The sequence below is a fragment of the Metopolophium dirhodum genome, chromosome 1, assembly GCF_019925205.1.
Source record: "Metopolophium dirhodum isolate CAU chromosome 1, ASM1992520v1, whole genome shotgun sequence".
Lineage (NCBI taxonomy): Eukaryota > Metazoa > Arthropoda > Insecta > Hemiptera > Aphididae > Metopolophium > Metopolophium dirhodum.
The window spans coordinates 104,853,895-104,877,391 of NC_083560.1; the positions used below are offsets into that span (position 1 = coordinate 104,853,895).

The window sequence follows — 23,497 nt, forward strand, 5'->3', positions numbered from 1 at the left end:
ATAAGTTACAACAGAATATTTATTTTTCAAAGATTTATGTACACAAATATAATAGTACTCAATTTTTAATTTATATTTAAATTATGCATTCAAAATAAAAATCTGGATTAAAATGAATTTAAAAACGGTTAACGATTGGTAAAATTATTTTGAGTAGCTACCAATTTTATTATATAAATAATTTGTATAACTTTCAAAACTCATTCTAATTTATTAAGAGTTAAATTACGATATAGTTGTTATATGAAGCCGGCTGTAAGCACATAAAAACCTAAAACACAACGCACTGTTGCCAATAGGAATATATTAACCAATTACAATATTAGAATGGTTCTACAACTAAAAAAACAAAAAATAAAATAAAAAATACATTGAAAATAATATAATTGTAAAACGAATATATTACTCGCATCTATAAGAATTTAAAACTAATATTTAGGGAGTAGAGCGTAGCATGTTTTAAGGAGTAATATTTAGGCAATTCATATGACATATTAATGTTTTAGGCTGTTTCAATTAGACCCGAGTTTAACTTAACATGACATGTACACATGTACATTGTACTGTACATGACTAGTAAATTAACATTAGTGGATGTAAATATGTAGTCCGTTATCGCTATTAGCTCTCACACGCGCTCGCACATGTCAATACGTCACGAAAAATGAAATAAATTGTTGTTTGCATACTTGTAAAAACTACAAAAAGCGATAGTAATAATATTTAAACATACTTTCTGATGTTCAATTGTAATTTTGACGAAATAGTTGAATTCATAAGTTTTTAGACTAGGTTATATTTTATAGAAATCACATTTTTTATTTAAAATCTGATGTCCACAAACTAAATACAAATGTAATACAATTATTTCACGGAATTAAAAACAATATCTTAAATTTAAGGTTCTTTAATATTGAAAATTGAACATCTACTTACTAAATAGCCAGATGTATTGTGGAAGAATAATAATTCATACATGCATTAAAAATTAACTTCGGACATTTCGTATAATTTACCACCGTTTATTGGTCAAACCCTATGAATTGTGCGTGTGCTGTGATTCCCTGCTTAATGACTTAATAACTATGGTAAACCGAAGTAGTACCAAAGCAGTATCTATCCAGAATAAAATATGTATTATAATATTGAAATATTGAATGCTAACGATTAGATTGAATTGTATAATTACATTATACATAGAACAGAAGTTTCGGAACATGTGGTGTTTAATATTTTTATTTTTTATTTTTAGATTCGAGTATACGACAATTTAATATTTAGTACAAAAGTCCGATCTAGCTTTTTTAATTTTATTGTAATTTGTAATCATTTATTATTTATTAATTCATAATTTATATATTAATGATTGATCTAAAATAATAATCTCAAATTAAGAATACCCACATATTTTAATTAAAATCAGGGCTTGCATTTGAAAAAAAAATTCCTCTTTATGTTATTTACAATTAAAACGTTACACGATTTTTGAGTTTATCGTTATTCAGAATTAAAACGTTATACAAGTTATGCGTTTATCGTTATTTAGAATAGCGTTAATACCTATTAAATGTATTGATAATAACTAATTCGGGTGAGTAATGGCCCAGATACGGAATATAATATATTATTCATTTCTAATGTCCATAATATGCATGAAATAAATATTTCTACGAAACCAATATAACTTTTAAATAAATGGATTTTAAATTATTTCGTTCTGCGTTATTTTTCGTTCAATAAAATTCTATAAATCACGTTTTGCGATATTCTTCGTTTAATGATACCCTATAAACTTAATTTTGCGTTATGTTATGTTTAATGATGTATTATATATTATTTTAATTGTTAAGTATGTTTTGTTTGATTTTAAATAGAATAGATTATGTTTTTATTATAATTTATTAGAAAATGGACAATGTGGTAGGTGATTGATGTAACCATTTATTAATTTTTAGATTAATTTGCATATATACCTAAACAACTTCATAATTTTGATAATTAACAACAGTTAATACTCAATACCATATCATTTAATAAATGTTTTTAATTTAAAAATTCCAAACGTATTAATACTCTAAGTCTATACCTAATATAATATAATAAAGAAATAATAATATAATAACAAGAATTATTTTATATTTTATAAATGTACAAAATTAAATTAATGTTTAATTTGTGCATTGTATATGCTATCATATCATATTTTTTTTATTGTTAATTCAAAAAGTTTAATTTAAAAATTCTAAAAGCTTCGGAAAATTGTTGTACTGGAAATGGGATTAAAAAGTTTCTATGAAATTATTTTCTACACGATAATGGTTTTTGTATGTGTTTTTTATTATTATTATTTTTATTTCTGAGTAAACTTTCCAGCTCACGATATACACGTTTACAAAACCGACAATAAACGTCACCAGTCACGACGACGAGATATAACTGCTTAGAAAAGCGTATTCTTATTTATATAAGAAATGGAGCATCGGAGCGTATTTCTATGATATTCGTTCCGATTTCTATAGATATGAACGCGATAAAAAATCTTTTGGAATAAAATAATTTTCATAATCAAATGTCAGATGTATAATTTTTTTATTGTTTGCAGTTATCTCGTCTTGCAATCACAATGGCAATGGTAGTTGGTACTATTAATATCTGCGTGTGATACAATTAAAATAAGACGAAGAAAAATACTTACGAATGATGATAATCACGACTGACGAAACTAAGAGAGCATCGATACACTTTAGCATTCTAAATGCGATTTTGTTCCGTTTTTTTGCGGTATCATTTCGTTTTGAATACGAGTTTCCGAACCAGTATTTTTTAACCAGGTTATTCGCAGTTGTATTAATTCATTTTTTCCGCCGACGGCTGGGAAACTTTTTTGAGTACGAAAAATACGATCAGCGTTCAATTACCTATATAATCTATTGGCTACACAAAACTTTCGTTTCCCAAAAATGTGTTTGAAAAAAAGCTCATATTGAAATCTTAAATAATATAGGCTATAGGTCTGTGTTATAATTAACAAAAATTATCATTCATCAGTTTGTTTCCAATTTTAATAAAGAAAATAATTAATACTGCAATATTGTATTATAGGAATATAACAACTTAAAAAGTTTCAAGAGGTATGTTTTCTTTCGAATTTTATGCGGTTCTAGATTTGCGGGAAATTGTATTGAAACGCACAATATGCATATTATTATAGTTTATATTATATTGCTGAGATGTTGTATTATATTATTTTATACGGTTTTTCCCGTTTGTTTTCATGGTATGTTTATTGGTTTTTGTTTACTGTATATGAGAATATTATATTGGTTTCACGCGTCTATGTCAGTTCTCAGGTTCCGTTACACATAAACGGGTGTTTTCGAAGCATTGATTTTTTATTTTTTGAATAGCTATTCTTCGCACAAGCCACTGACTGAGGCATCAAAAATTAATTTTGCCTTTAGAAAACGTTTTTAACATCAACTTCTTCAGACATATTGTATATACGTAACTAGAGCTGTACTATTTGAACCCTTTTGTATCTCTATTGCTTTTTGATTTCTATTTGCCAACACGATTTGTTTAGTTAAATTACCTATAGTGTACCTAAATGATAATCCACAAGATCTACTATAATATATACATTTCAAGTGGTTTAGCGTAATAAATTGTTTTTGTAATATCATTCGTTTGAAGACTTTCATAATATAGTTGCATGCATTTATTTTTTCGTTGTATGTATTATAATGTATAATATAGTTATATTAAATCTATAATTCGTAAATATGATTTTGTGAAAGCACATAATTATTATATCTTTAGTGATTATAGTAACAATAAGTAAATTGTTTAATGGATATATAATTAACTGAATTAGAAGAACCTATTATAATTGAATAATATTACATTTTGTCAACCATTCAAAAAAAAAAAAAAAATTGTTTAACGTTTTAAAAAAGTCAGAGTAACCAACAGTCACCTTTATTGTTTATAGCATAATCATTTATCACCTAACCAGCTATTTATAGTTTATGATTAATAACATACGTCGTATACTCATTTATAAGATGGCGTTAGTGTGTTTTTCTATTATATCTAATTTATATGTTTGTAATATGCATATTACAGTTTTGTCTTATAAAAAATATTTATCCGTATCATTTGTATCAAAAGCATTCCAACGAAAAGAAAATTGCGAAAGAGACTTAACATATTATTTAGTTTTTATTCAAAGATTGTATAATGTTTTTTGTCTTTTGAACTTTCAACCAACTTTTTTGTATTTATTGTTGTTTTTAATTAACAATGAAGTTTAGGTTTTCTTTCTAATTAAATTAAAAGTTAGCCACCAGAAATTTGCATTGTGAAAAAAATAATTATAAAGGTATAAATTATGGCACAATAGATATGTGTATATTGTAATATTCGACCATTCTTTTCCTTCAGATCCTTTTCTTATATGCAAATTTTGTTTGGGACTAATTTCAGTGAAACGTGTTTGGCATACTTTGTCCGAAAAACCTAGAAACGTGCTCTAAACATTGTAACATTTTTCGTTTGCACGGAAGTCATTGGATTACGATATAATGACGCCAGGTGGTACATTTTCAGATGAATTAATAAATAATAATATATAAAATAACAAAAAGTTTCAAGCCTACGATAAATATTAAAACTAAATACAACTGGTTTGACATTTGTAGACATTACAGTTAAATACAAAATCATTCTCTATTAGATTTATTTCTAATATTTTATTTAAGCGTAGCTCGCAATGAAGGTATAGGGAGTTAATATTAGTTGCTAATTGCTATATACTTTATTACGGTCGTCAATTACCTATTTAGGTTTTTGTCTTTGGGAGAAGGAGATATGATTTTATCCAGTAGCCCCGCCTTTAAACTTTTAAGTAAGTGGCTTTAAGTTAGAACTCCGAAAAATTTTGCATATTATATACAGTCTATTGAGGAGTGTATTTGATCCCCTCGATCCTCCCCGTAAATACTCCACTGACCTTCAAAGCTTGCGATAAGTATGTACTTGTCTATTAATTTTTGCTGTTGACTTGACACTCAACCTAACCTACATAATCTGTAGGGTATAACAAAATAAAAACTTCTTTATAAGCCGCTCTTTTTAAATACCTATATATCTCGACTATCAGAATAATTAATTAAACTTTTAGTCTTTATAAAATTTATACGCAAGTAAAACTCTTGCTGGGACTTCGCTTATAAGAATATCAATATCGATATTTTAATTCTCATTAGCAAATTCGATTAATTTTGACGACAAATTGGCTGCAGTAAAGTAATCATCGTCTGCGTTTACAATCTATTTTTGTACATTTTGGTTGAACAATAAAATTATGGTCGTACGATTTTTTATAAGTTTTGTTAGTTTTTTTTATTCTTTTCGACTGTTTTTGTATGGCGTCCAACGATATTTTTTATCATACGACCTTTTATCGTTATTGTGACGCTTACCTTGCCATGTATTATATCAAATATCGTACAATAACATTTTAATGGGTACCAAAAATGCGATTGTATACCGGCTCTAGTATAGGCACTCTTATTGCGACGGAACGGTGGGTGGCGGGTGCACACGGTGGTCGCGGGTGGCGGAGAAACAGACAAGAATCATCGCTCGTCGACAGCGGACTGCTGTAGAGCGGTTTTTGACGCGGCCCGTCGGTTGCAGCGGCGGACAATCATCGGGGAAAATCGCGCGCGATCATTTTTCCGGGCCGGTTGGCTAATGGCCCTTTTTGCGAGCGGCCGGGCGGGCGCCGACGGTAGCGCGCGCGCGTATTATACAAATCGCGCGCGCCCGGGTGGATTCCGGGGAGGGCGTGCGCGGCGCGCACACGTCATGCGGGTCAAACCGCTCGTGCGTCGTAATCCCGCGGCGGCGGCGGCGGCGCACAATCACACGGCACATTACGTCCGCCGCCCCTTACGCGACGCTACCGCCCGCACCACACGAGCACATCATCCGTCGTACGATTGAGATTGTGTGAGAGAGTCACGAGAGGGACAGAGAAATGAGTACTGTGTACGAGTTTTTGTTTTTAGTTTTAAAACTTGTTTTTACTACTTACGTGCAATCAGAGGGCCGGATTTGACGGAAAGTATTTAGGGCGAACACCCGGCTCTCGCATTTCCCCACAAAATTCCTTTTTTTTTACCGATAGATTTTCAACAATATACAAAATATTTTAATATATTATGTTTGTTACTGACGTATAACAGAAAGACAATAATTTATGTTATTTATGTTGTTTATTTGTACATACCTAATCAATTGGAAAATTTGATTTTTAAATTTTTTATTGCGTATAAAGCATGAAGACAATTATTGAGGGGAATAGGTAGAAAAATGTATCGGATCTATTTGTCTACAATCATTTGTGTTTTGAGCCTCCAAATCTCTAAATTCCGGCCTGTGTACATATATTATTATAATATAGGTATTATTCCGAATTTGTTTTCCACCTATATATAGAATGTCATACACTCATACATCCACGAATATCTACGGCCCATATGTGTACCTTCACATCGGCCCACGGAAGTATACACGTTGATCTAGCACACATGCAGTTAATGAACAATATTCTACCCACCCATCCATTTTTTTTGGATGTAAAAAATTCTTGCCACGATTGACAATAATTTGATATTCATATTTTAAATTTTAGAAATGTTGTATAGGGTATGATATAATATTTTAATGATATTTTGAGAAAAATACAGTCATAATATTATAATTATTTGCGATATCACATGCACAAAAAAATGAATGAAGTTTGAAAAATAATATTAAGAATAATGGATTTTAAAATAATAATAACTTTTTACTTTTATTATTTAAACTCAAATAATAAAACGATACGAGTTTTATTATATGATTAACATTTAGTAATATCAAACTATATATTATGGCCTAGTACTTATTAGTGTCAGTGGCCTACAAAATTAAGTAAATGTCAACTGTTTGGGTGGAAAAGGACAAGTAGGTACTTATGTACCTATATATTATACTTACAACACGGATTGTCCCTAAACAATTGTTCACTATCGAAATGTCTTAATATAATCGTAAGTGTGGATCGAATATATACGAATACCTTAATCGAATCCAACTGAGTTGTGTGATCAATATAATAAACCGATCGAGGAACTGTGCAAATGTGTACATTTTTTTTAGCGTATATACTCATCCAGTACTTGCAGTTGTTGTTCTTTGACAAAACAGAAACAAGTTAATTTGTTCAAACAAAATTATGATGGATTGTAACATGAATATTAATGTAAATAGTATAATTTAGCCGAGTGGGTTCACTCTTATCGTCAAACACCAGATGGGTAATTATGCAGGCATCGTTGAAGTGTAATTAAACAAACACTAACTAGTATGACACGAACAGGATAGAAATTTCATATTTGTCAATTTTTAGATTTAGACTTGAGGTCAGGGGCGATAGTTTAGTTAGGTATTACTTATTGGTTGTATAGAAATCTTAACTGTCTACTGATTAAAAATTGAACACCGTGATACAACAATAATTAATACTATGAAAAGGTGATATTTCTATCAACCGTAAAATCAATAATCGTAATAATAATCGTAGTATAACCATTTTTGATAAAACTAAATTCTTCACAATATAATCATTTTTCTTATGCAAATATGTGGATAAATTATTCATATATTGTTAGTATAATATAAACTTAAGATTGTGTAGCTCTATAAAACTACAAAAACCATTATACATTTTTTTTTAAAACATACCTAGACACCTACTAATTTTGTACTTTTATTTGAATTTGATATAGGTAGTGTTAAGGTAGTTATATATATATATATTTGATTAACATTAACGCAATGTGTAAAATACAAGAAAAACAATATAAAAATACAATTAAAAACATGATGATGACGGCATTAAATCAAGATAAAGTAAATATTGATTTATTAAATAATTAAAATGAGCTTCAATTTAGATTAAATTTTGTAAAAAAATGTGTTAAATATAAAAGCCAAATAAAATGTTTGTGTATTTTGTTTTACCACTTCTACCTAGCAGGAAACCTGCACCGGTATACCAGGATTTTCTCAGTGGGTATAGCTAGGTACATATTTTGACCAAAATGGGCCGTATGGTGAAAATTACTTTTAGGAGAGGTGGGTCGTTGTCGTTTGGTGCCATAGATAATAAAAATATGGATAAGCCATCACAATAAATTGTCGTTTGTTTATATTTTTGTATAATATGATTATTATATAAATATTGATAGTCGATACCCGATATATAGGTTAGGTATACCTAGGTTAGGTATAGTAGGTATACACTTATCTGGCCTCAATTGCCAAAAATACTTGTAGTTACTGGTAGAAAATTGGATCTAGTTGGTTGGTTACAGGTAGATATTTCTCAGTACATTTTAAAACAATTCGGAAAATCAAAAAATAAAAACATGAAATAATGAAATAATGTTTGTTAATATTTTAATATTATTATCAAACTTTATATTTTTTTTAGTTTTTTTTTAAAAATATTGATAAAAAATATTTCAACGGGTCAACAAGTTTTAAAATTGAATAAAAGGTTCCAATAGATTATATTAGATAATACTAAATTAATACTCTATCAATAATCTAGTTACAATTGAAATAATATATTAAAGATACAGAGGAACGATTTTTTCTATTCGTTCAGCCTATATTATATTACTATTACAGTAAGTTAAATTATTTTTTTCCGAAAACATTAAAGTTAAAAGTGTTATTATTATATCTATAAAATATAATAATTAACTTCAACTAGGTAACCATGAATGATATTTTTAAATTACAACAAAATGAGACCCCGGCTTGGCTAACTATTTTTTAATTTTAATATATATTAAATACTTTCAAGAAATATTATTACCTACTTATTATACTGATTTCTGAATATAAAAATATTACTTTTATATAATAAAATATATTACTTCGGTATTTTCAAAACATAATATTAGCACTAACACATAATCAGTCACCAAACTTATTGTTTATGTTTTATCATACCTTATTTTTTAAAGCATATATTTACACATCAGTAGTTTCACTAAGATTATTGCCGGGAAAGAAGTTTGCACGAGCTGAACACATTGCACATAAGCCCGTTAACTTACAACTTATATTACAACTTATATTATAATATTTTTATCGATGTAACGCGCTGTATAATTTATTATGCAAAAATAACAATAAGGAAGTTTAGACCGAGACCCATAAATGTTTATAAATGAAGGTGAAAAGTTGAACAAAATGTCCGGCATAAAATACAGTAGGAATATAACATTTTCATAAAAAAAAAAAAAAATGAAAAATATCTCATATTACTTATGATAAAATTATTTAAAGAAATACCGTGAAGGCCGAAGGTAATATTATAATATCTACTTCTTTTTTATCTCGAAACGCACGATGATGGATGTTATTTTATTGTATAGGAGTTTATGGCCGGGTCATATTTACGTATAGATTGAAAAGAATCGTATCTGTTATTATTATATTATAGACGTGACCGAGATTTGAATCGGAAAACCGCGTACACTGCATAAAGATATTTATACTGCATTTTAGTCAATCGATTTGAAATAGGTATCACTGAAAACTGATTCTCGCGTCCCTTTATCGAACATTCTGTTATTTGACTATTGCAAAAAATTCTATAGAATTATTTACTTTACGTTGCGGCCTTTGGACATTATTATAAACGGATAACGTACTTACATGGTCAGAAAATGAACATAATAATAATTATAATATTTTAAAGGTATAATAGATCAGAAAAATAAAATGTATCAAACTATTTTTCCACGCAATGTGGACTGCCAACAAACATAATAACGGCAATCATTTATCAAACGTAGTGTGTGTATAATAAAAACATAATTTTAATAACTATATTACTATCAGTGAAAGAGATCAATTCGAAGATCATAATCGGTTCAATCATTGAAAAAAACACTTTAAGACACCGTGATAAAAAATTAGTTATGTACATTATGTGAAAAATTATATTTTCTTTTCTTAAAAATTGACTTACAAAACGAGTGTTGTCGGTTATTGTTAAATGGATTACCCCTCTGCAGCATAGTATTTATATTATAATATTATTATGTATGTTGCATAACATAGGGTGTACGAAAGATGTAACATAATATTGAAATGTAATTGCATTGTATAAAATTATCAGATGTTCCAGATTCGCGATGCGCCCTGTATATATACATAATACATAACATAATACGCACGATAAGGGCGTTTACGAGTGGTACATATAATATAATAATATAATATATGAAGTTGTGCTCATATTATATTATATAAACCGTATTATACCGTTCGAGTTTCTGACGGATTTTTGATTCGAATTTCTGCGGCGCACAACAATGAACCACAAATGGGAGATCGCGACTTGGAAACCCTACGCCGTACGTGCAATATTACTTCGCGTACTTCACCGCAGTTTGTTTTTACATTATTATTATCATCGTCGCAGTTGTCATTTCGAAGAGGGCGCCGCGACCGCCGATGTTTGGCGGGAAGGGGGGGGGGGGGGTGGCGTGCCAGGAAATTAATCCGATTCAAGATTATGATAATGAAAACATCACGGCACGACGGATGTCACCGAACACGCGGCGGGCACACGTCGGTGGTGATAACACCCCTCGCAACCGCCCAATCTCTGGGGCTATTCAAAAACGATTTCACCCCAAGTGAATACGCACAACAGCAGCCGCGGTGAAGATTTTTACAAATGTATTATTCGCGTTATGACCGCGTTATGACTTAAACATTTTCAAAAAAAAAATCATCGGTTTAACAATTTACAGGATAACAATATACCTAGTTAGTTCTCATATAAAAAAAAAAACTAAAATTTAAAATGTCTATAAAATAAATAGCTCAAACGAAAATATTTTGATGATCATAACATGGTATATATGCTTATATTAACATTTGGTGAAAATGTCGAGTACGTATCTATACGGTTATCTGTTTTTGAATTACAACAAAAGAAGAAAATCGAAGTTTTCAAGTACTGGTTTTGCGTAAAAATTTCAATTTTCCCCAAATTTTTATTTTTCATAATGATTAAGAAAAATACGCGGAATTATTCACTTTTGACCCCTCAAAGAACCAACTAGATTCACTTACCAATGAAAAAAAAATATTGAAGTTGATAATAGAAGCATTTTTATTTATTCTAAAGGTTACGGCTCAAAAAAACACACTTCATTGTAAATCTATACATTCATCAATCATCACTCCGCTCAGAATCTAAAACGAATGTGTTCAAAATATTTTGTCAGTCGTGTCACTATTAAATACTGGCAACTGATCCGTTAGAATCTGTACCTACTAAATACGTAAGTACCTACTATATAAAAGAGTGCTACAGCCGATGTGTTTTATGGATATGTTTTTTACGCATACCGCCTACCGTGCACAGAGTCGCATCAATATGTATTTTATTATAATATCGAAGATGTAGTTTTGTAGTTATTTTTTGGACAAGATCGACGTGATAATAATAACAATATAACACGCCAGGTAGTTATATTATACAAACAAAAAGTTAAAATAAAAACCATTTCGAGTAAATATGTTTGTATTGTTAAAAAAAGTTTGATACATCGATAAAAATATTATAAATGTGCATAAGAGGTAGTTGTATATTAATAAATTACATTAAAATAAATAAACTTTATATTTTGTACTGAAGTTAAAATTGCTTTTGTTGTAGCCTCAACTGGCTGAAAATATAATTATTTATTACTAAGCTCGGACATTTGTGAAACGTTCGATAATCGATTGAGTAGGTAAGCTAAAATAGGTAACCACTAACCTGCATATTATTATTATGTTATCGATAAAGGGTAATAATCATGAATTCTTTAGAATTTATTGGTTTATATCGGACCTGCAGGAAAAATGATATGGAAATGATATAGGGTTTTTACGGAAAATAAATTTCAAGGAATTTTCAATTTGGTTATCTGTAATTTATCGACTGTACTAATATTGTAGTAGTGAATAGCGACTATTAATTGTACTTACATAAAGCTAAGCATATTATTTGGCCCGTGATTTCTGATACCATCGACCAACAATGATGATCAGATGATTTTTAATTTGGTTACAATAAATTATAATTGTGTTTATATTTTGGCTTTTTTTTCGATATTCATTATTTTTTCCAAGTAATAATAGTATATAAAAATACATATATCAAAATTTAAAATTGCTCATATCAGTCATATATCGATATAAAATTGAAATTTCGTAAAAAAGCAGATAATGTACATAACTTTATGATTAATAATTAATAGTGTAATTCACTCTAAAGTTGGTACTGCTAAACACAAATTGACTATGTTGCGCAAGTGTAATGAGAGAGGGAAAACTAATGACATCCTTATAAGGGACTATAGTTAGTAATTGCCTACATAGTACGTATATAGTAAATATTTACTTATATTTCATCTTTTATGGTTTTCAATTTTTATGAAGTTATAATCAAAAAATTACTACTATTAAAAGTCAACGTTTAATATTTTAAATATTAGTTAATTTTTTTAAATTGTACTGTTTTTGTAATAAATATGTTTTTATTCTGATTAAAATATATACATAAGGTTAAATCTAAAATAATTAAACATTTTCATTAAAAAAAATGGTATGTGTTGTAAATTGTAATTTATACATTTTTAATTAACGACCTATAGAACTCAATTGTACACCAAAAAAGATTTAAAAATATATCTCGATATTAGTATAAAAATCATATAAAATTATTTTTAATACTATATTCTGGTTTTTGGATTATAAAACAAGTGGATGCAAACCGATTAAATTAATTTTTTTCAGTAAAATATGGATATTTTATGGTTCAAAAAATAAGTGATAAGGCTGCTAATTTTAATAACAAATTCCACACCAACTGAAATGTAGTGACGTGTTATGTAATGGGTATAGGTACTGGTACCAGGTATATAGATAATGTGCTGTAGGTATATATTAATTATGCTTTGATCACAACTCACAATAGTAACAAACGTAAATGCTTGACATATTATTTTGAGAACATTGTTAAATTGCGTAGTTTCAAAGTTACAACTTAAGACCACCAATAAAACGTAATATTCACTATTAAGTTAGGGAATACCTACATTTTAAGTACCTATAGGGCTATAGTATAGCCATATTACTATGTTATAGTAGTATAACATAACTGAAATACCTTCAAAATTAGTACATATATATTACACAGAGTTCTAATAAAAGCGATTAAATGAAAATGGAGAGAAGCGTGGTACAATGGAAACTCCGTATACTATACTTACAAAATTACAATTAATTAACCACACCAAAATTCTTAACAAAATGTTTAATTCGTAATATTAAATTAAGTAAAAATGATCTTTGAAATAAATATTTCCAAAGTTTTGGAATAAATTCAAAATATGTAGATAAAAATATTTTCAAAAACGTTAACACTTTTCGAGATGATGAGTGTATTCTATGAAAAAAAATCACCCTTCAGTATCTGTTATAGGTTCCTATATGTTTCCGGGACCTTTCGATAACAGACTTTTAATTTGTTGACGTCACATCAATGTCCGTAACAGCAAATACTATTTATAATATATTATATTATACGAAATAATTGATGGATATAAATTAGTGATGATGAACATAATAATGTTACTTGAAAATATAATATATTTAGTATTTAAGACTTCTATAGCTCTTCTATCAACACCAGATTGAGTGTTTAAAGTGTTTCATCTATTGATACTACTGCTACTATCCTATACCTTTATAAATGTATAAATGTGTGAAATGTGTCATTGTGAAATGCGCCAGTATAATGTACAATCAAACAATCTCATCGGGTACAATACTCCTGTATTAATGTTTAGGGATATTTGTAGAAAATCGATTGCTCTTTCGTGTGTTGAAAGCTGTCACATACACCGGTCACAATGTGATGTGTAGAGCACCACTTGTTCTCGAAACACTAATATCAAGGGCGTTTTTGTCATCAGAACCATCACACCCCATCCCTCGATAAAGTTTTAAACCGTATATGACACATTGGAAACATATGTTTCTTCATAAAACCGTATATACATGTTGTATTAAATATAATATATTATATGTCACATGTATTTAATGTATGCACCTAGCAACATAAAGTTTTATATACGAGTTCAAACCGTGGGAATACGCTTTTGACTTTGAACTTTTGAATACCCTACACTAAAACGACGTGAACTCGTTCAAGTACCGATAAAAGTTTTTTTAAGAAAGTCGTCAATGAAAACCAAACAAGTTTCTTACCTGTTTTTACTTGATGCTTGAGTGTTAGACTACAATCGTCGATTAAATTTTGCAACGGCACACCTTCGTCGGGAATATCCAATTTCAGCAGTCGTAACATCTCCTCGGGGTGCTTAAAATGCAATACTTTTTCGTCTCTGTTATTAACGTCATTGATGTAATCTACTAAGATATCAACGACTTTTAACAGAAACTCTCTGGTTGGTGCTTGTCCGGATAAATTATGAGGCAATAAATCTGCAAAAAAAAAAAATCGTTTGTAAATCTTATGAAATTCAATAAAATAAAATCTATATTTAAAAGATAACTTAAACTGATGTATTCGATATACCTACATACTTAGAAGTTTAAAAAATAATGTATATTATATAATAAAGGATTTTAACGGGATGAATTATAGACATTATAAACTTAATAATAACTTAATCGATGGAATCATACAAATATCATCAAAACAAAATGTTGGACATTTGTATTTAAATTGAAAATTATAAACTATAATTAACTTAATTGTATGTGCGTATATAACACAATAATATAATTGGACACGATTTATAGAGACTTAGTAGTAGTTAACCCGTTTTATAATAAGTAGGTATTGATATTTTAAGCAATCATATATTATGAACTTTTTTCCGGTTTGAGTCAAACATCGAAATCTGTGATATATCCAAATAATGTCATAGTTCAAATTAATTATAAATATTATATCGTAATATTTATGGTTTATATTATTATTGCATGACGTTATTGTTGTTTTCCGTCGCCACTATATTATGACACGACGTGTACTACAACAGAAACATCATTGGATTTTCGTAAACCATTATTTCACCAAGAACGGCTATACAATAGAACCCACTTTGGACAGGGCTTATGGGTCTAAATCCAATAATCCATGTCATTTTTGCCGGTATTGTGTCGAGCAAAAATCAACGACGTACGCCGGATATTAAAATGTGTGACCAACCGTAAAATAGGAATCTTTCATCCCCCATTTGTTGCGGGAAACATGTAACGGTTTTCTTTTTTTATTATTATATATATAGGTTTTTTCCGTCTTTCAAAAGTCTAATTGAATCGACCCGACCACCGATGACTAAGTTATTGTTGATAATCGGAAATAACCCATGCCAGCAAGGTAGAGTGCGTCTCAATGGATTCCGATACGCGTATGTAATAGTAATCAAGTTATTTGGATATCGAATTGTATGTGCACGGAAAGCATCGAGATCCGACGGAAAAGCTTTTTTACTTGAACCGCACGCGTTAGTCGGACCGTGTTGCAAACTACATTCAACCCGACGAAGAGGTTATACTTAAGAATATTGTGATTTATGGGCTTCAATTTATTAGTCGTCGTTACAGTAATATTATAATAATATTATAGTGTAATACTGTTTGAAATGAAGATAATTGTTTCCAAAACTGTTATGTCTTGGGCAGTAAGTTGAGCTGTGTAATGCGTATGTAATTATATAATGTATATTATATATATTCTGATTTCTGACTTAGGTACTATATAGTTAAAACGAATTCGAGAACGTCTAAACTCCAAAGTAATTATACTACATTATAGAATGAAATAATTGTCAACGACACTTGCAGCTGCGGGTTTAAGCGCGGATTGTGTATTCGAGCGTTAATATAACAACAACTGTGCTAGACAATATTCGTCGGTCTGTTTATATTGTATTGTATAATAATGGAGGAGATTCATAAATATTTATCATATTCGCGCTGTGTTAGCTGTCAGGACTCAACAACATTTCTTGAATACAAATTATATCATCCGAACAAAACAGTGTTTGTAAATGCAGCGTTGACAATTAAATTACACAGTTATTTGCATACGTCTAGGTGTTTGCTAGAGTGCGTGTATATAATGTTGATTTTACTAAAAAACTGATTTTAAATAAATTAAAAACTGTAATAATCGCGTGAAAAAAAACCTTTTTATGAAAAATATAATTTAGCCGCCTTGAAAATGCTTTCATCGTGTGCATATTTTTTCGTGTACATTATCTTATATGCATATATATATATAGGCACAGCGAAGATAATTGAGTTTTGTTTTTGTTTTTGAAAAAATATTTAACTATACATTTGTTAAAATAATACTGCAGACACAAATTACAATTAGCCGTAATTTAATTTCAGTACAATTGCTTTGTTTTATTTTTATAGTTATGGTGGAAATTTTTTGAATGCGATTCTATGCGGTCGTATGTAATAATATAATAGGTAACCCAGACAGCATTTTGTAATGATAATATTATAATAATGTTATAATAACGTTATACTAATATTATTCGTTATTATAATGTTATAATAATTAATAATATTATTAAACAAAAAATTGCTGTCTGGGCAGTTTCCTTCAGAAATATTTTGGAAATCATAGTGCGTCTGTGATAAGAGATTATTTGTAATTTGGATAAAAAGCGATGGAGTTCACTAATTAAAATATATTATTATAGGATTGTTGATAAAGGTATTCAACAGTGTAATATCTATAATTATAATCTTTTGGTTACTATATAATATTCAATGCATATACGCTCATTACTCACACGAAATACGATTATATTATAATATTATGAGTATTAATAATATATAGTATATACTATGTAGCACATAATTTGAAAAATGTAATTATTAAGAACTGTTACTACCTACTATATTTGATTAGCGAATGAACAGATTAACATCGATATTATTTTCTGTCTTACACATTTTATAGTGCGTACCAAGCTTAACAATTTAATGTAGGTACTCCTATTAGATAATATGTAATAAGGTAAATTTTAATACATAATAAGAATAGGTAGTACCTACTGTAGTAGATATTGTACCTATTGACTATTATGTTAATAGGTACCTATAGTATTATTACCATGATTGGGACTTATAAAAGCACCTATAAAATCATAATGTTTTAAGTTAACTTCATTATAAAAACTGAAGTCTAAAAATATAATTATAAAGAAATTACAATTTCAAAAATGTCCCTCCTCAAATTCCATAAAAAAAAATAAAATACATTTTCGTTCATTTTTTCATTAAAAATAGATCTTCCTTCAAAGACGTCCATGTTATTTTCTATTATTTTAAGACACTAGGTATTTGTTCTTAATCTGATTTTATTTTTCTACAGCTACAAAAACCAATTAGTTTTTATCGGTGGTCAGCACCTGTGAGGTTTCAAAGAAGTTGTTATAAAAAAAAAGTATAAAAACAAGTAAAAACTAAAAAGCATATAAAACCCACTAAAATAAAAAATAAGCAATTTAAAATTTGAAATTCTAGTAAGATGACATCAATTACTTTAATAGCACTCTGATAGATTTTAAGTTCAGTTAAAAAAAAAGCAAATGGTATGATTTGCGGACCCTGAGCATTATAGTTTAAATGCATAATATTATTGATGCGGTCGTGAACGATTAAAATAAGTAGCTTATTATTATGATATTGTATTATGTTAATAGTAAATGATAAATAATTATCTATAGTTGATACCTCTTTAAAAACTTAAAACAATATTGTTATAGCGTATCTATATATTTTAGTTTTTAAGCCATAACGTTATAGGTGCTTATGTTGTAAGTTGTATGTATTTATTATGCAATATAAGTAGTTGTATTTTTAATCACCTATAAATTATTATTATTATTCGGTATCAAATATAAATTTTAATAGTATCACAGATTGTACTTCATACTTTAACTGTAGACAAGTTTAATCAACGGTGATACATCAAGAAACGAAAAAAAATATACCTCATAGCGTTCAGAAAACTATGAGATGGATAAAACTTGTATTTCTTTGAAAATCGTAAATTTATTCCACGCACGGTCAAAGACGCTATTGATGATATCAAAAAATGAACATATTTTCAAGTTTTTATAAAAGTTTCAAAACACCATATCTAGTCTCTACTCTCTAGAATGAAATGAAACTTTTTGAGCATTCCTTTAAGTTTTTACCCCGAAAAGTGTTCGTTGTATAATGGAAAGTAATAAAAAGTAAACATAAATAAAATAAAATCAGAAATTGTTGAGAAACCAATAATACGCATTATTAGCTCCAATCGGAATTTAAAAACAAAATTCAGGAAAATACTTACCTGAACTCGTATAGTGACCCAACAAAAGGTGGGTAACGAAAAAAAACGTTGGTGGGTGTACCGTACAGGCCACATAATTTAATATTGTTTATAGAAATACCAATACGCAGCGAATGATAAAAGTGGCTAAAATAAAGTAATAAAATATTATATTCAATATATTATACCTAGTTGAATTTCTCGTTCTTCGGGGATAAGTTCAAAATAATTGTAATAATAATGACGGGGGTACATATTATTATAATTAATTGTTATTGTGTAGGGGAAGAACAGATTAGTTACCCACTCATCCCCCACTACCGCCACCAAATACAACTTTAACATAGATCATAGGACTAGGTGGTAGTAGTTTTATCTATTCTGTTTTTTTAACATTTTCTACAATAAAAACTATTTAACTGCTCATGTACGTACGTATATAGTGATTAAACTTGCCACCATCTACTACAGTAATAGTACCTACCGTAACCGATGTCTATAGATCAAAGCACCGCAAAATTGAAATACCGATGATGCTGTGGCAAAACAATAGGGTGGCATTGTGTGCATAAAGGCATGACTATAAAACCCTCAGGTCATCACTGAACGTTGGACAATTGTATGTTGCTACTAATATTACAAAACAATTTTGAATTATTTTCATAGAAAAATTAATAATTTGTTTGATTTAAGTATTTAATTTCAATTCGGTTATTTTTTTGCTTCATATAAATCATAATTTAGTATTGGAAAATATGGGCGTGACCACTTTGACCGATTATAGTTTTTTTCGTTTTATATTGTAGGTCGATGTGATTAAATCGGCATTGGATGCCGTATTGATTTTGTCAAATTGTATAAATTAAAACTTAAAAATGTAAAGATGAATTCAGTTTTGAAAATTTGGTGGTCGTTGAATTGAGATTTAAGGACCACCGGTTCGTTTTGCCACGAGTATTGTAAATCCTACATTGCCACCACAACAAGAAACAATTTATTTAAAGAAAAACGTAAAAATAAAATAATAATAGTTAAGGTGTACTGTCCTAGGTGATAAAATTGTTATTTGGTAGTTGGTACGCTATGCTGGATTTAATTGAACCATGCCATTTTTTTTATAGTGAATAAAAAATTATTCCCCGCGTTTCTCACTATTCTTCCCTTCAAAATATTAAGCAAAACAGATCTCCCTAATAACCATAAAGCATTACCGATTCATTCTAAATATGTATACTTAATATTATAATAATATAACTAACTAATAACCTAACTAATAAAGTATAATATTTTGCTATCGTCACTATATAATATCATTACTAAACGATCATTGGTATATTAACAATACAATTAACAGGCCGAGGCAGCAGTTATTATCAATAAAAAAAAAAGTTAATAGGTTTAAAACAAAACGACAATAAGCATTTACTTTCATTACTTATAAAAACTATATTATATGCATTTTTTTTTTTTTTTGGCTAAAATACCATTTATTTCTGTGCACACAGTAAGCAAAACCTATATGTCCAATAGACATTAGGTACTGTGTGACCGTTTGGACACAGCAAATCTTCTTGAGAAATGGCCCTAGACGAACCGAGCAGAACTACCGGATATTATGGCAAAACAACCACTTCGGGGACGAAAACTAAAATCTTTTGTCGATGCAATTCATATACCTACCTATATACAATAATGGTATAATATTATTGTTGTATTGTAGCGGTGGTCGTCGGTCGCCAAAACCGTCGCCGCAGCCGCGGACCATCAATCTCTTGGCCGGCGGGTGGCGGGTGGGGTTGTGGTGGGTAGGTGGGTGGTGGAAGTTTAACCGTATACGCGAATTATTCGAGGAAACAATGAGCCGAGTCAACCCGTCAGCCACCTGTGCCAAAAGGCAGAATTAATTAGCCTCTCGCCGCTGGGACGGCGGCGAAGGGGTGCCCGCTGCGGCGGTGGGGTGAGATTTTATTAATGACGGCCGCCTGTTTGTAACGTCAGCTGCAACCAATGGGCCCTTTATGGTAACCGCCGCCCGTAAATGCCACTTCTGCGACACGAGCGCGGGCGCACGCGCGAACGCTGCTCACCAGTCCGCCCCGCTTGCCGCCGCTATAAATCACGCCGCCGATTGTTCATAGTATTATATGCGGGCTGAATTTAACAACCTCCACCGCCGTCCCTCCACGCGGCCACCGCCGCCGCACCTCCACACCGCACTTTGGAAAGCACACAGAGACGCGCGCAAGTACCGACGTATATTATATTATATTATTATTATCATACACTCGCGGTGATGCGCGGCAGAAGAATAATATTATTACGGGCGAGTATACTCGACGTGGAGTGCGGTCGAGGACACGACTGGCTGCGGTTAGAAAAAGCTGGCGCTTATTGTATACTATTTGTATAGCATCAAGTGGATGTGTACACCCATAGTACATTATAGGTGTATGTTAATAGGATAATACGATAATATATTATTTTGTATATTATTTGGTTTCGGTGGACTTGGACACGGGCTAGATACGTGTTATGGAGAAGACGTATATCTACAATATTGTACTACTATTTCACTTGGTGCCGTTTCACTGAACCGTTAACACCCACGCGCAGGTATGAGAATTATTTAGAAACATCGAGCCAAACATGTTGACTTTACATTCCTGAATTGGAAAGATGGAAATCCTATATCAACATAAAAACATATAATTGCCTACGAATCATAATTCTATACAATATTGTCGACTTGAGGAGGAAAGCCATTTCGATGACACGTACCACTGTAAACGTTTTTCAAATGATTTTCAAGTAAAATTAATATTTTAATTTAGGTTCGAATTCAATACCTATTTGTTGTATACAACAACAATGAAGGTGAAATGATTTTGTGAAGGGGGAGGGGTATGGCTGATTTTTTAACATATACGACTGCCGTATATGGTGTCGGAGCAACACGTTTTTGTGTTTAGCAGAATTTTCTAGTGGGCACGCGTGGGTATCTGCCATGTCCGGGTGGGGGATAGCGGCTCTCTCTCCAGACACCGTGACTGCCCGAAGAGAAGCGCCACCAGTGACCGAGGTTTGAACCGACGCCTTAGTCCTTTCGACCACTCACTCCGTCCCCATGTATTGTAATGTCACGCGTAATAATGTAATATTACAATACAATTTAATATTGTTCAAAATAAAATAATACCGATCCTACAAAAAATACAATAAATCTTCACACTCAAAAAACTGCTGTTGTGTTTAAATGCAAAATGCAAAATATGGGTACTATTATTATCTAACGTCCGTAATAGTGCGTTCGATATTTTTAGTGAAAAAGAGTTAGTTACATTCGAAAAATTTTAACGTACAGTATACAAACAATTAATTATACGATTGCTATATAATATATATATATATATATATTATTTTATGTTTTATACAAAACAAATTTTTACCATCCACATATTTTTTTTTACTCTGAAAACTTGGGATTTATTGTATCCGTATTCAACATGGACAAATACACATAAATATTCCCCTGGGATGTGCGTGTACTTTATGACATTTTTTTTAATAACAATATACATTTATACTACTTACTCAAAAGTCATGCGTTATGGCCAAATACGTTCTAGTATAATATATTACAAAACGGAATAAAATACATTAAAAGGGTAGGTAGGACTTTTAATATTTTTTTTTTCACTTTATTGTAATTATATTATATTATATACACCATAATACATCGATCGGACTTTATAGTAAATAATAATAATATAATAAAAAGGTACTAAAGATAATACTTAATAATTCGTAATTGCCCCTTCGAATAAGGCCTAATGGATAAATAAAGGTATTGGATAGGTAATAGGTAAATTGTTTTTTAACAAACGTAAGTTATTTTATATTTTAGTAGGTATATGAATTTTTCAAAAAAAATATATCGTTATATGAATACTTAACATTGAACTCAAAAGTATTATTTATTGGCATTTGAATTGAGTGGATTAGTGGAGAAAATATTTGGCAATTGAACAGCGTACTTGCCAAACATTTGTCTTATTTTAATTTCCAATATTAAAGCAAATATTATAAACAAATAAACAATAGACTGTTCGGTGTGCAATAATTGTGTGGGTATCAATATTTTCAGAAATGTACTGTGCCTGGCCAATCAGAAATCAGAATATAACTATTGCTGAAATGATAAAAAAAAAAATTAAAAATTATCATTCCTAACAAAAAATATTGAACAAGAATTGTTTGGTTTATTTACGTAGTTAGGAACTTACAGTAAAACGTATGATATTGCCAACACCTCGAATCATATTGTACAATTTAACAACAAACCGAATTCAATGACTAAAATAATGAGTTAACACCCTTAACCACAAACGCTAATAATAACAATAAATATTATTAATAACCTATTATTCACGTCGGTATCGGTCGGACGCGTATTGTACGATGAACGGTTTTTTTCGCCCCCCGTTCAGAGTTAAGTGCCTACCTATATAACCATCGTGCACGCATACCGACCACTGTTCGTCGTCGTCGTTATCGGGATGATATATTATTATTTCAATATTTTATACGTGTCTCTGTGTGTCGCATACGTGCGTGTGTGGGTTCGTATACCCACGACCCTGGACGCGTATCCTATCCGCAGGATCCGGTGGCTCCTGCACATATACACAACATACCGCACCGGAATTCCTGAAACCCCTCTCGAGTCCGCACTTCGCGGGGCATAATCTGTTATCGCGTGGTGGGTGGCTCGGTCGTGTCATAGTCGCTGCAACGCGTACTATATAGGTTGTATTATATTATATTCGATATATGACGCAGCAGGGTATGACATAATATTATAATACAATTTATATAGTCAGATCGAAAATTAAATCAAATGCCAGATGCCTATAATATATTATTATGTATCAATAGTCAATAATTTAAGTTGAAATACAAATTCACTGTTTTTTTTAATTTTTTTTTTTT

At 30.1% G+C, this 23,497-nt stretch overlaps 1 protein-coding gene across 5 annotated transcripts in view; it reads right to left on the bottom strand.

The window, feature by feature from the left end:
- LOC132934516 (glutamate decarboxylase) overlaps nucleotides 1-23,497 on the bottom strand; it is a 116,317-nt gene that overhangs the window by 34,880 nt on the left and 57,940 nt on the right. For all 5 annotated transcript variants that reach the window (XM_061000832.1, XM_061000830.1, XM_061000831.1 and 2 more), the window contains one exon: nucleotides 14,404-14,640. In XM_061000832.1, the coding sequence (XP_060856815.1) occupies nucleotides 14,404-14,640 (237 nt within the window). The remainder of the gene's footprint in view (nucleotides 1-14,403; nucleotides 14,641-23,497) is intronic.